At 45.5% G+C, this 14,834-nt stretch overlaps 2 protein-coding genes across 10 annotated transcripts; one reads left to right on the forward strand and one right to left on the reverse strand.

Annotated features, from left to right (window-relative positions):
• Positions 1-1,101: 1,101 nt before the first annotated feature.
• LOC124472393 (prostaglandin E2 receptor EP4 subtype-like) lies at positions 1,102-9,254 on the reverse strand. The gene is given in 3 exon segments (XM_047027186.1): positions 1,102-1,530; positions 1,532-1,699; positions 7,831-9,254. Coding segments are annotated over 3 exon segments (1,407 nt in total). The 5' UTR covers positions 8,641-9,254.
• On the forward strand, positions 1,885-6,892 carry LOC124473114. 9 transcript variants are annotated; one of them, XM_047028383.1, is made up of 6 exons: positions 1,885-5,199; positions 5,730-5,798; positions 5,919-5,993; positions 6,204-6,270; positions 6,363-6,399; positions 6,529-6,892. In XM_047028383.1, coding segments are annotated over exons 1-5 (2,097 nt in total). In that variant the 5' UTR covers positions 1,885-3,315; the 3' UTR covers positions 6,365-6,399; positions 6,529-6,892. The 9 variants fall into 9 exon arrangements, 2 of the variants coding, with proteins under 2 accessions (XP_046884339.1, XP_046884338.1); XR_006956689.1 differs by having other exon boundaries at positions 1,885-6,270; XR_006956691.1 differs by lacking the exon at positions 6,529-6,892 and having other exon boundaries at positions 1,885-5,993; positions 6,363-6,515.
• Positions 9,255-14,834: the final 5,580 nt, after the last annotated feature.

The raw sequence follows: 14,834 nt of genomic DNA on the forward strand, positions 1-14,834 counted from the left end.
ATGAGAGTCAGTGTTGCTTTAGAATGACCAATCCCCACAAAGACCAGGAAACGCAATTCATAGAATTGATCTGAGCATCTCTGTCTCTGGGGAGTCTGTGCCCATAGGGCAGAGCACAGGTAGAACCACAGTCTGTGCCCATAGGGCAGAGCACAGGTAGAACCACAGTCTGTGCCCATAGGCCAGAGCACAGGTAGAACCACAGTCTGTGCCCATAGGCCAGAGCACAGGTAGAACCACAGTCTGTGCCCATAGGGCAGAGCACAGGTAGAACCACAGTCTGTGCCCATAGGCCAGAGCACAGGTAGAACCACAGTCTGTGCCCATAGGCCAGAGCACAGGTAGAACCACAGTCTGTGCCCATAGGCCAGAGCACAGGTCGAACCACAGTCTGTGTCCATAGGCCAGAGCACAGGTAGAACCACAGTCTGTGCCCATAGGGCGGAGCACATGTAGAACCACAGTCTGTGCCCATAGGGCAGAGCACAGGTAGAACCACAGTCTGTGCCCATAGGGCAGGGCACAGGTAGAACCACCGTCTGTGGCCATAGGGCAGGGCACAGGTAGAACCACCGTCTGTGGCCATAGGGCAGGGCACAGGTAGAACCACCGTCTGTGGCCATAGGGCAGGGCACAGGTAGAACCACAGTCTGTGGCCATAGGGCAGGGCACAGGTAGAACCACCGTCTGTGGCCATAGGGCAGGGCACAGGTAGAACCACCGTCTGTGGCCATAGGGCAGAGCACAGGTAGAACGACAGGCAGATCCAGGGGATAAAGTGCATCATGTTGCAGCAGATTCATGAAAGTGGGTTGAGGTGCATTTGATACGCCTCACAGGTGGGCACTGAGGGGACTGGTCAACATCTGATGTATGACCAATAATTATTTTGTGTTTCCAAAAATCTGTTTTCAATCAGCCTGTGTGTATTGGAGTCAGTAAATAGTAGTCCTGCTGGGACCTGCAGGCTAGTTTCATCAAATGAAAACAACATCAACAACAACAACAACAACAACAGTTTTCCGAGGCGGCGCTGCCCTCAGCCCTCTGGGAGGAGGGTCTAGGTAGGAGCAGGTGACGTGAAGCTGCGCCTCACCGCCACTAGGGGAACCTGCCGGACCCCCCCTCCGACCCCCCCTCCGGCCCCCCCTCCGGCCCCCCCTCCGGCCCCCCCTCCGACCCCCCCTCCGACCCCCCCTCCGACCCCCCCTCCGGCCCCCCCTCCGGCCCCCCCTCCGACCCCCCCTCCGGCCCCCCCTCCGGCCCCCCCTCCGGCCCCCCCTCCGGCCCAAAGCTTCCGCCTGCGTCCTGCTCCACGCTGAAAGGGTGGAAGCCGGCTCGTGCCGTGTCCTGGTCCCAGGCCTGCCGCAGGGTGAAGTCTGTGACCGACCTGCAGGGAGCCTGGCCAGGAGGGTTGTTGCTTGTGTGTAGCGAGGCGTAGCTCGTCTCGTTGCTGTGGTCGGACGATGGCGCCGTGCTCCGCCCCCCCCGCACAGCTGGCACCGTGTCCGCCTGCCCCCCCGCCCTGCCCCCCCACCGCCCTCTTCAGTCGCTCGCACCCCTTCACCAGCAGGTTCTTCCGACACAGGATATAGACCCAGGGGTCCAGGATGGGGCTGAAGGAGGCCAAGCGGATGGCCACCAGGTCCTGCCGGTAGTCTGCCATCGGGCCGTAGAGCTGGTTCACGAAGATTCTCACCTGCAGTCACAGAGATCCGGTGTTAATGCCCGGGGGGCAGGGCTGGACTGGCCATCGGGCGTACCGGGCAATGCCCGGTGGGCCGGCAGGCATTTTGGGCCGGGCCGGGTCCATTAAAAAAAAAAAAAAAAAAAAATTAAAATATAATTATTACAATTTTTTTTTTTTAATGGACCCGGCCCGGCCTGGCCCGGCCCGGCCCGGCCAAGTCACACAGCCGAGGCCGAGGGCCGAGGTCCCCCATGGCACATAGGTGCGTGCAGGCCAGGCAGGCTGTCAACTTCACCTGAAAGTTTAAAAAAAATACTTTGTCCCTGGCGGTCTCAGGCAATTACTCATTATGATTAGTTCTATGCTGGGCCTGGCCCAATCACATACACAGCAGAGGGCCGAGGTCCCGCCCTTGGGTCTCGGCTGTCAATCAGTCACGTCACGTCACTTATTGACACTGACAGAAAAATGGAGAAAAAACGGAAAGGAGGCGCGGAGAAAGTCCGAGATAAAAAGAGAAAAGCCCTAGAGGCAAACTCTGCAACATGTGCTAAAATATCGGACATGTTTGCCGCGACAGCTGGCCCGGCTTCATTAGCACCTGCGACGGTGGAAATTGCGGCGGCGGAGGCTGAGGAGGATGTCGGTGATGATGGGGACGGAGAGGTGACTGAATGGCGGCCGAGGCCAAGCGCAGAGATGGGTGGCGCTGGCGGCGGCCCGGCCCCGGGGCCGAGCTCAGCCTCAGACGAAGTGGCGGCGGTAAGAAGTTGAAATTTAAGTTTGTGTTGATAAAGAAATATTTGTTAAGCTAGATTCCTAAACTTTAACACAGTATGTAGTTTCCTAACAGTTAGCTCCTGCGTTATAACAACATGTTGTACAGAGTAATCTAGACTGAGCCCGGTCAAAGTGGCTATTTTAGCTAACACAACAGTTAGCCCACTAAACATTTGCTAGCTTTTCTTTGGGGAGTTAAATAGCTCTGTTGACTGTGTATTGAAAGAGCATCACTTTGCTATTGCTATTTGAACAACATTAATGTCAGGAAGCTGTCAGTGTTTAATTGCTTTATTAATTTATTAGGCTTTATGGGTAAACAGCTTTTTTGGGACATGAAAACATAGATAAAACTTGTTTGTGAGCCAGCTTAATAAACAAAATTTAGACAAACATGTATTCCCTGGAGAAAACATGTGTTCTAATATTTCTTTTGTGTGTGTGTGTGTGTGTGCGCTATGAGTAGACTTTGTGTCCAATTTACAGTGTTATTTTAGCTTGCTTGCTATTATGTTATAGTTTGCAGGTGTTATAGCTTACAGTTATTATTTATTATCATGTAATAGTGAAATATTGCTATTTCTAATTGCTAATAATGATTATTCATTAGTAGGTAACCAGAGAAATAACACTAGTGAAATTAATGCTCCTGTCTCTCTCTCTTTCTCTATGTTTAGTCAAGTCAGACTGTTGGAGTAGGAGTGGAGGAGTCACAGGAAGATCAGGCAGTTGTAGACTATTTTAGCCGCCCTCATTCCACAAAAAGGCAGGAATTCTTTAAGTTTCACCCACAGCAGAATGCCACAAACCCTGTCATCCAGAGGCTCTTCACAAGAACGGACGACATGGCATGGAAATGGCTGACTTATAGTGATGAACGTAATGCTTTATTTTGTTTTCTTTGCCTTGCTTTTAGCAAGCCCAATGACCCAAGTTCTTTCATTGGAGGCATGACAGACTGGAGGCATGTGCACCAAAGAATAGAGGAGCATGAGAGAGGCATGGCACATAGACAGTGTGCTGAGGCATATGTATTAAACTGCTCCAGAGCAAGTGTTGATCACCTCCTTGAGGGAAGACAGCTGAAAGGACACCGTGAGCAGGTGAAGAAGAGACGTCAGGTGTTGGAACGTGTGGTGGAGGTTGTGAGAGTCTTAGGGAAGAGAGGCTTAAGCTACAGGCAGGAGCACAATGAAGCTGCGTACACCTTGGACATCAACAGTCTCGACCATGGCAATTTCCTAGAACTTATTATATTGTTGGGGAAATATGATGTGTGTTTAAAGGAGCACCTCAGCAGTGTAATTGAGAAAAGCAAGCAGATCCATGCTTCAGGCACACAAGGCAGAGGCTCTCTCATTACCCTCCTGTCCAAAACAACTGTAGATGCAGTAATCGATGCTATCAAGCATTTAATTCAAGAGAGCATCTCAGCAGACATCAAAAAAGCCGGAATGTATTCTGTGCAGCTCGACACAACACAAGATGTTACAGGGAGAGAGCAGTGTTCTGTGATTTTGAGGTTTGTGACGGATGCAGTCCATGAAAGGCTGGTTGCAGTCGTACAATGCAGCACAACTACAGGACAGTCGTTCGTGACGCTGTTAACAGAAGTCCTTGAGAGTCTGCAATTGGACATAGGCCTGTGCATTGGAAACGCCACAGATGGAGCCTCTAATATGCAGGGTCAATACAGAGGTTTCTCTGCATTAATGGCATCCAAAAACCCCACCCATCAGCATGTGTGGTGCTATGCACATGTCTTGAACCTTGTATTGTCCGATACCACCCATAGCGTCATTGAAAGTGGATCACTATTTGACCTGCTGAACGACATTGCCGTATTCATCAGGGACTCATACACAAGAGTGAGTGTGTGGGAGACCGAGAGCCAGGACGAGAGGCACAAACGCATCTCAACAATTGGAGAGACGAGATGGTGGGCTAAACATCATGCCCTGAGGAAAGTTTTTGGAAACTTTGGCAGACCTGATGGCGGCCTTTTTGTTGAAGTGGTGTCCACACTTTCTGCCATAATGAAGCTGAAGTCACTTGCATCAAATGCAAGAAACAAAGCCAGAGGATACAGAGACGGCTTACTTCGATACGAAACTGTGCTCACAGCTCAGTTATTCCTCCGGGTATTTGAGTTCACCTCACCACTGTCAAAATACCTACAGACCGGAGGAATGGACATCCTCTCTGCACATAGGATGGTCACCACAACACATGATTCACTTACAAAGATAGCAAGAGATTTCCCGGCCGTCAAAGATGCAGCTGACTGTTTTGTCCATTGGGCAAATGAAAAGCTAGAGGAGCAGGATGATCTAGATTTGGAAGTGGAGGCAGCACTACCTCAGAAAAGGCTAAAGAAGAAGAAAGTCTTGCCAGGAGAGATGGCCCAGGATGAAAGCCTCAGTGATTCAGAGAAGGCCTATGAGGTCAATGTTCACCACCAGATCCTGGATACAGCTGTTGAGGCCATGCACCACAGATTCCTCACTCATGGCACTCTGTATGCAGATTTATCCCTCCTACATCCCAAAAACTTCCCCCTCATCCAGACCAGTGGCGGTGCACTCCCTGTATCTGCACTTCAAGAACTCAGCAAGTGTCTAGTTGTGTATGACAGCAGGGCAACTGTTACAGATCTACAGATTGAACTCAGAAACTTGGCACAGCAATGGGACAGGCTGGTACAATCACAATTGGATAACTACGCAACTAAAGCAGTTGAAGAGGAATCAGATGGCCAAGAAGAGATGGAAATAATAAGCAAAACCTGTGTGTCTTGCAAAGAGTGCCCCCTGTGCTGCTACAAAATCCTTCTCAGGTTTAACATGCTGACTCACGCATATCCGCTACTTGGGTTGGCATACAAGTTTCTGCTAACCCTGTCAATAACTCAGGTAGCCTGTGAGCGGTCATTTTCCACCCTTCGCTACATCAAAAACCGACTGAGGAGTTGCCTGTCTGCCAGCAAACTGGAAGCCTTCATGTTGATGGCCATTGAAAAGGATGTCCTTGTGTCCCTTGAAACTGACACAGTGATTGACAGAGTTGCAGAGAAGAGCGAATCAATGAAGAAACTGCTTTTATAAGGTGAGATTTATGATAAATAAATACATTTGTGTTAAATTAGTGGATTTAATAAAAAATGTTGACAGAAAATAATGTTGTTATTGCTTTGCTCTCTGCTCTCCTCCTCTCTCAGGGTGCCCTTGCTGTTTTCAGTTGCTCAAGTTCCTGCTCATCCAATTTCATTGCCTTGCTACATATTTGTTCTTGTGGACTATTGGAGGGCCATTCAACATTTTCTCAACCAGTATGTATATCAGACTGTTGTCTAGCTCTATTTATTTTTTTAGTCATCAGTCCTGTCCTGCTATAATGCAATTGGTTTGTATCACTCACTTTTTGTGTCTGTCAAACTCTTTTTTTTAAGGCTGCCCTGTCCCCCAGGGGTGTTCCAGGGATGTGCATTTCATTGGTGTGGACTTCACAGGCATTCTTCAAATTTGTAAGTTTACAATACTGTTGTTTTGTGTTCTTGCTGGCATCCACCTGGATGGTCATAAAGCCTACTACTTTTACAGAGTGACTGTAATGAATGCAACTATCCATTATTGTATTACTTTAAAGACACCAATACTATCAATGTAAATTTTTTGAAACATTCAAATTTTCACTGTTCTCTTGACCCACCTGGCCTCTCTTTCTCTCCCCTTAGGTAATTTTTGGAGTGAAGGATTGCCTTCCCCTGATGTGGAGTTCACGTGTGTTCTTTTTGTTTCATTGTGAGTTTACTAAATAGCTCTTATTTTGATTATAGAAGAGACAGTATCAGATGAATCTATCATATCTGACTGCTCCTTTCTGTCTCCCTCAGAGCACCAAGGTCCATGCAGCCTTTTGTCTCAGCATATGTAAGTACAAAATGAGCTATTATCTCTCTGTTCACCTAAAGATTATTTAAACTATACCTTAACTGATCTCTCTCTCTCTCTCTCTCTCTCTCTCTCTCTCTCTCTCTCTCTCTCTCTCTCATACTTTAGGGTGCCACTTTGACTTACTGTGTTATAATTTGGTGTGTTCTAGTTAGTGTAAATAAGATAATACATATATTGTGTATACTTCCTGTTGTTGTTGTTCTCTGTTCTTGCATTTTTTGCTGACTGTGAGACGGTTCAAACTGTACATATTATAAGCATTAGTCATTTCAGAGGAGATTTGACCTAGCTGCAAAACCTCCATTGTGCCCAAACACAAATGCAGAACCCTCTCTTCTTCAAAGTCCTGTAATCTGCCTTGTTTTTTTGAGTGTAAACATTTTGTAAGCGTCTAATCACGAGGATCTAATAGTTTTTTTAATCTCCACTCCTGTTTTTACATGTGGCCATTGAAAGAACAAAAGGTTATTTTGGGCTATTATATGAAAGATTAAAATTATGATCGTACCTAATTGTTTAATTTCTATTTTTATAAACAATGTACACGTTTGTATAAACAGTATTTTCATTAAACACTGAAAAGACATCTCTAGCAATGTTTCTTTGACAACCACTTTCACTTCAAGATGGGTATTGTGGCATTGTAGCCATCTCTCCAAAGATGAAAGTCTCTGTAAGTATAGTGAAAGAGTGTATGCATTTTTCAACATGGTTACTCTCATCCATGTAGGCTACTGCGCTTTATTTTAATTGTTGAAACAGCACAATATGCGCATATATCCTCTGGTATGTTGTGTGCCTCCGCATATCGTATAAATAATCTTGGTGGGCTGCCATGGCCAAAAATGCCAGGGCTGATTTCTTGTCCCAGTCCAGCCCTGCCGGGGGGGTTGTGTGGCGCAAAACAAACAGACCTGCAGCGTTGCTATAGTGATGAACGTGGGTTTCAAATGTGGGCAAGATGGGTTTTTAATAACTGAGGATGTGGCCGTTGAAGATCATTTTCTTACTAAAACGTGTGTGGGGGGAGGTGGGGGGGGGGGACTGTGTTTGTCATGAAAGCTGTGCCCTCAATTTTACTAATGTGACAGACTTTCCCGTACAATAAGCAGAATTTGTTATAGTTAGATGTTTAACCAACTTCTTATTGTTGGGTTTTCTAAATGCATGTAGTGTGTGTGTATAGCACGATGTGTGTCACACGATGGTGACACAAACGGACATACAGCATAGCATTAACCGGATTCCTGATTAACCGTACACCTGCATTTTCTATCCTAACATATATTTTTTACCCCCACCCCACGGATATTCACTCAACACATTTACAACTAAATCCATATCAAACCAACTTGAAATGCGCTAATAAAAAAAAGTTTATGTTGATGTTTACTTGTTTTGACTCACCACTAACGGGATGGAGCACACGAGGAAGACGACGGTCATCAGGATTAGTAGCCAAAACATCTGGGTCTCCGCCGCGGAGGACACGGTAACGGAGGGCAGCCTAGGGAACCGGCGCCGCGAGCCGCCCTGCGCCGACACCTCCGCCCTCACCGTGCGCGTCTTCTGGCTCATCCCCACGAGCGATCGGCACACCGCAAAGTTGCAGAGGACGGTCACGGCGATCAGCAACAACATCACCCCGCCGTACAGAAACACGTAGGAGGCGGAAACCGGATCCGTGGCTCTCCAATCCACGAAGCACCAAGTCCCGGGGAAGTGCCTCACGTGCTGCCCAAAGCCGAAGCTGGGCAGGATACACAATATGAGGTTGGCAAGGTACGTGCCCATGAGCGCGAACCGCGCCATGGTCCGGTCCACGTACCGTGAGTAAAGATAGGCGTGATTTATGGCCAGATAGCGTTCTACGGCCATAGCGCAGAGAATAGACATGCCCGCCGAAGCAAAGAACAGCATAGAGAACGAGAAGAAATGGCAGAGGAGCGCGCCCCCTGGCCACCTGTTGGCAACGTAAGTAGCGATGACCACGGGGCTCGTGAAGCAGGTGCCCAGCAGGTCCGTGATGGCCATTCCGCAGACCAGCGTGTAGAAGGTGGTCTCCTTCTGTTCCTTCTTGGATATACAGAGTACCACTATGGCAATCAGGTTTCCCAGAACCCCAACGGCGAACATTGTGGCGGAGGTGACCAGGGACCGGAACTCCAGCTGCAGAGGCGGGAACACGCTGCTGTGAGTCGGCAGGTGCGCTGACATGTTCGCGCCTTCCTCATTCACAGAATTGTTTCATTGTCAAATATATATATATTGTTTTAAGACGGAAATTATTACAGTTCCTGAAATGTGTCACTTTTTTTGTTCCCTATTACCCCCCAAATATTTTGGAATTAGTTTTCAGCGAGAGACTTTTCAGATGAACAGCGAGAAACAGAACGAAATAAAGAGCGCCCGCTTCTCCTGCAGGTGCTCCCGTGTGAAGGTGTGTATCGGCGTGTGTGTGAGAGTTTCCTACTGTTTATATGCGCTACAATGAAGCTGCTGGTGGTGCTGGTGCACAGACACTGATGTCAAGCTTATGACGTCTGGTGTCGTTAGCTGCCCCCACCTCCTTCCCCCTCTCCCGCAGTCTCTCCCACACACAGTGTTCTGGTGTCAAATTGCTTCTTCAAGTTCTCTGTCAGTGTATGTCTGACGTTTTTTACGTTTAACACTTTAAACAATAGTCTCTATCATCTTTTGTCATTAAAACTTAATTGTTTCCTCTTTAGCCCAAGGCCGTAATCACAATACATATTTGGGGGGGCACATCCCCTCCAATATTCAAATCTGATCAAAACGTCCCCCCCAATATATTGATATAAAAATATAAATGTGCTACGCTACAACAGGCAACCACGCACGCTGCCCGAAATTATCATAAATGAATAAAAAAAGTCCCCCCCAATGTTGAATCCACGGCTACGGCCTTGCTTTAGCCTCTTAGCTCTTAGCCTTGAGGGTTACATTTTGCAATTACATTTCATTAATTTTGCAGACGCTTTTATGCAATGAGTGGAGAAAATACACAAATCGTAAACAATATAACATAGTGTGTCAAACTCATTTTCACCGAGGACCACATCAGCATTATGGTTGCCCTCAAAGGGCCAGTTGTAACTACGATGTAAAGTCAGTAACAATGAAAAATCATGTGTTTTAGTTGTAGCTTTTGTGAACATAGGGACTATTCTGTTGCAATTGCAGTCCGCCTTTTAATTCTTGGACAATGCTGTTTTTCTTGGAGGATACATTTGGCATATTTATCTATGTGTTTGGTGTCGAAATGCCGACGGAGATTGTACTCTTTAACGACCGACATCGCCTTTTAACACAAAATACATACCGGGTTTTCTCCTTGAAGCACAAACATTCGCTTTCCCATCTTTATTGAAACGGTCTTCCATCCAGGGCCTGATGCAACCTGCTTTGACTGGGGGTGCAGTGAACATGTTTTGGGGGGTAGCCTATCATGATTATGGAAGGGGATCGTATTATTTTTTATATTGATAGGCCTATACAATTTTTGAGACTGCTTATCGATTTAAGTGTTAATCAGGCGCGGAGTCAAATCAAGTCAACATTTATTTGTAGGCCTGATGATGATATGCTACACGTGGGGTAGCACATCATCATCTTACCAAAGAATATGACTGGTGAGAACTCAATTTAACACAGAGCTGTGTTTTTTGTGAGGTACTGTCTATATAAAAAATGTCAAACGTCTGATGAATGAATAGCCTAACTGTTGACGCTGCCATATCTTAAAGGCTGGAATAGCCAACAGAAAGTACCATGATAGAGGAATTTCTGTGTTTTATGTTTGGTGCAATCACATCAAGAGTATAAGAGAAAGTTTGAGATTTACGTCACTTCTTTTGTAACACAATTCCTGGTTTACAGTTCCCTTTAAATACCTCAAGACGTGTTTTGCTGTTATCCAGTGTGGTTCTTTTGGTTCAGATAAGTGTTGTGATAACTTACTGACCACCCAACTCAGATCTGGTCGAGTACATGTCATGAGATAAATCAAACTGCCAACAACTTCTCGATACATCTTTGGATTGACAGGTTCACCTTAATTGTCAAATTTCAGTTTGTTTTCACATGGGGTTGATCTTGGTTTGCAGTCGGTCATATCAAACCTCTCCAATATCTTTGTAATATACCTTTTCTGACTCATCTTTACTTCACCTTCTCTCTGTGTGAAGTCAATGCCTAGGAAGTGTTTAAGTTTACCAAGATCTTTCATTTTAAACTTAGCTCCCAACATCTCTTTCACATTTGTGACTGTTTGATTGTCCCTTGCTGCGATGATAAGATCATCGACCCAGATTAGTAATATTACCCTCTCACTTTCAGTTTGTTTACTGTACACACAGTGGTCGGCTGGATTTTGAATAAAACCATTGTCAGTTAGAAAATCATGCAACGTTTTATTCCAATTCCGTCCTGACTGTTTCAGACCATACAGGGATTTGTTAAGTTTACAGACTAGTTCCTCACCTGTCTCTGACTTAACTTTAAATCCTTCAGGCTGTTCCATATACACCTCACAGTCAATAGGTGCATGTAGATATGCAGTTTTAACATCCATCTGATGCAAGTCTAAATCATGTTGTGCTGCTAGCTGCATTGGACTACGCACAGACGTCAAATTAGCAGTTGGGGAAAAGGTTTCATTATAATCAATGCCTGCAACTTGACTATAACCTTTTGCCACATATCTGGCTTTGCATGTTTTTGTCTCATTTCCTGTTTCATCTAGATTTTCTTTTACTGTGTAAACCCATCTGCCCCCCACTGCATGTTTACCTTTTGGCAATGTGGTCAGAGTAAAGGTATCATTATCACTCAGAGAATCCATTTCCTCGTTCATAGCTTTAGCCCATAGATCTGAACTTGGTGAGCTCATAGCTTCCTTCAGGGTTTGAGGTACATCATATATAACTCTGTAACAATAATCAATACTGGGTATTTCATGATCGTCATCACATTTTACTTTATAGTCACAGTCTTGATAGTACTTGGGAGCTCTCCTCTGCCTACTTGGATAGCGTGAATTGTGACTACTCTCATCCTCATCTATAGTGGCATTAGAGTCACAGATCTCTGCATTAGGCTCCTGTTTTAACTGTTTTGTTATTTCTACCTCTGGCAGGTTCGTTTTAGCCCTCTCCCTGTAAAGAATATCTTCACTCATGTCAGAATCTGTCTGAGTCTCACCTTCCTTCACACTTTTTGAGATGAACTTCACCAGCCTGTGTTTGAGTACTCTCCCAGTGTCTCTGTAAAAGACTAGATATGCAGGGCTATTATTGTCATACCCCACAAAAATCCCTTTTTCACATCGTGAGTCTAGCTTTTTCTTGTTTTGTTTGTATGCATAGCACACTGACCCAAATGTTGTCATCCTTGAAAGATCAGGCTTTTTCTCCGTCAACATGTAATACGGAGTCTGTCCTGTTCGTCTGGTATAACACCTGTTGCGAATAGCTGCAGCAGTCTGAACTGCATATGTCCACAACTCTTTTGGAAGATTACTCTCAATTAACATGCATCTTGCCATCTCAAAGAGTGTTCTCCAATTTCTTTCAGCTGTCCCATTTTGATGGGGAGAATAAGGAGCTGAAGTCTCATGCCGAATGGCGTTTTTACTCAATAAGGACTGAAACTCTTTAGATGTAAATTCTGTACCATTATCAGATCTCACACATCTGATTTTCCCATGAGGTGCAACATCAGCAATGAATTTCTCTGTAGCTTTAACTGTGTCACTCTTTACTTTTAAGAAATACACAAAAACTGCTCCTGAATAGTCATCAGTAAATGCCAATGCGTACCTGAAGCCATCTTTTGCTGCTGGCTCTATAGGTCCTGACAAATCTGTATGTACAAGTGCAAGTGCTACCTTTGCCCTTTCATCTGGTTCTCGGTTTCTGCTCTGGGCGAATTTACCTTTCATGCAGACTTCACATTTCAGATTAGACACATCAGTTTTACCTTTAATTTTCATCCCCTCTGTGACACTTTCCAACTTTAACACATCATCATAGTTGCAGTGACCTAGAATCTCGTGCCATGTTTGAAGATCGTAACACCCATGACATTCATCAACATCATCACTTTCATGTGTTACGGTGCTTAAATAGTACAGTCTATCATATACCTGAATGTCAAATTTCGTACCGTCTTTATGAATGAGCTCATCTTGTCCCTCCTTGAAGATGACAGTTGCTCCTCGGGCGGTCGCTGCCTTGACTGAGAAGATGTCTTGGGGAAACGATGGGACGTACAATGCCTTGGTCAGCATTGTGTCCACCGCACGTCCTCTGCTGTCCATCAGGCTAACGTTGGCCAAACCTCTCTTCAGTGCGATGCCACTGGTTCTCTCTCCATCAGCCAACTCCAAGATATGCTTCTGCGGCTTAAAACCCGGATCAAAACTCCTGAACTGTGCCATGTCAGTTACAATGTGCGAAGTGGCTCCAGTATCGACCTGCTGCTGTGTTATAGTGATGCTGACTGGGCAGCGGATCATATTGATAGGAGAAGTACTACTGGATACTGTTTTAGTTTGTCTGAGACAGGGCCTGTTATTTCCTGGAAATCTAAGAAACAACGTACAGTTGCTTTATCCACATGTGAAGCAGAGTATATGGCACTGTCAGCTACAGTCCAGGAAAGCATGTATCTTGTACAGTTATTGAGTGCAATGGACAATGGATGTGACTATGTACCAGTGATGATTTTTGAGGACAATCAAGGCGCTATTGCATTGTCAAAGAATCCTGTATGTCGACAAAGATGCAAACATGTTGATATCAAGTATCATTTTGTTCGATCGGCAATCAGTGATGGGAAAGTCTCCATTGAATATTGTTCAACAGTAGACATGGTGGCAGATATTCTAACTAAGCCTGTAACTAAAGCCAGGATTGAGAAATTTCTGTGTTTTATGTTTGGTGCAATCACATCAAGAGTATAAGAGAAAGTGGGGGTGTTAAACTGTTGCATAACATTTGTGTTCTCGAATGTGCTCTTGATGTTGCCCTCTGTGTGCTGTTGCACACAGGTGCACCTAATCTAATCAATAAATGACTGCTGCCTGTGAAGGTTCGGGTAATGCCAGTTGAATGCAATCCAGTGGCTGTGTGTGTGTCTTTTTCCTCTATCATGGTACTTTCTGTTGGCTATTCCAGCCTTTAAGATATGGCAGCGTCAACACTAACAATGCCTACATTTGAAATGTATTTGAAATGTACAAGTTAAAACCCCTCTCCTCCCTTCATCTCCTGTGCCGGTGAGTCAGACTGGTTGTCGATAAAACATCAGGTCTTCTGTGTCTCTGTCACTTGGCATGGGGCTGTCACTTGGCATGGGGCTGGCAGAGATTGCTGAGCAGAAGTTACAGGTGTTTTTTTTCTCTCATAAAGTGTGTGTGTGTGGGGGGGGGGGGGGAACGATGAGCTGAAAATGTCACTTTCAGCTACTGGTTGCTCTTTCAGTAACATTGCACTACTGTACCTCACTGTACCTCGCCACCAGGCTCCTGTTTGGTCATTGACATAGTCACTGATCTGCAAATTTGCACTATTGCACTGTACTCCACTTAGGTTAGATAGGTTATAGGGTTGAAACAGGTTATTTTTTGTGTGCATTAGGGTTAGTATAGCGTACTATTTATTGTTATCTGTAATTTTAGAAGTTTTAGTGTTAGGGTTAGTATAGTTGTTTATTTATTGCTATCTGTATATTCAGGAAGTTCACTTATCTAAGCTCAGCATAGATGTAAATTTTTTCCTGTACTTATATGCTATGTTATGTCAGGTGCTTGCGTTGTCTTGTCTTAAGAATTTCAGTGCCCAGTCTAACCTTGTTTTGTTCTGTGCATCTGACAAATAAAAGACTTGAACTTGAACTTGAAGGTGTGTGTGTGTCAAAACATGTGTGTGTGTGTGTGTGTGAATGAGCGGGGGGTATCAGAGAAGTGTGTTTGCAGAGAAAGGGTGATGATTGCATGGAGGTTTATCCAGCAGGCCAGACGTGTAGCTAGCTAGCGGGAGGTGCAGCTAGCTGGCCGGGTGAGTAGCATTGAGGTGTAGGTAGGAGGCCAGAAGCCGGAAAACCGGATGTGTACCTAGGTAGAGGTGTTGCTAGCTAGCCGGATGTGTATCTAGCTAGAGGTGTTGCTAGCTAGCCGGATGTGTAGCCAGCTGGGATTGTAACTAACCAGACCACAGTCAACCCTGCTCCTGCTGTGCAGAGCAACAGCAGGCTGTAGGTTCCATATCCTGTCTGGGGCAGAGAGACTGTAACAGTGTTAGGGACCTGGGGGTTTAGCGATAGATCCTTCCTCCACTTCTTCTATGGTTCCTGATAGCTATGTAAATTTTTCATTCTTGTTCTTTGGG

This window comes from Hypomesus transpacificus, chromosome 10 (genome assembly GCF_021917145.1).
Source record: "Hypomesus transpacificus isolate Combined female chromosome 10, fHypTra1, whole genome shotgun sequence".
NCBI classification, from domain to species: domain Eukaryota; kingdom Metazoa; phylum Chordata; class Actinopteri; order Osmeriformes; family Osmeridae; genus Hypomesus; species Hypomesus transpacificus.

Excerpts from the sequence above, each read along its gene's own strand:
- LOC124473114 (XM_047028382.1), top strand. The coding sequence starts at position 3,316 with ATGGCATGGAAATGGCTGACTTATAGTGATGAACGTAATGCTTTATTT.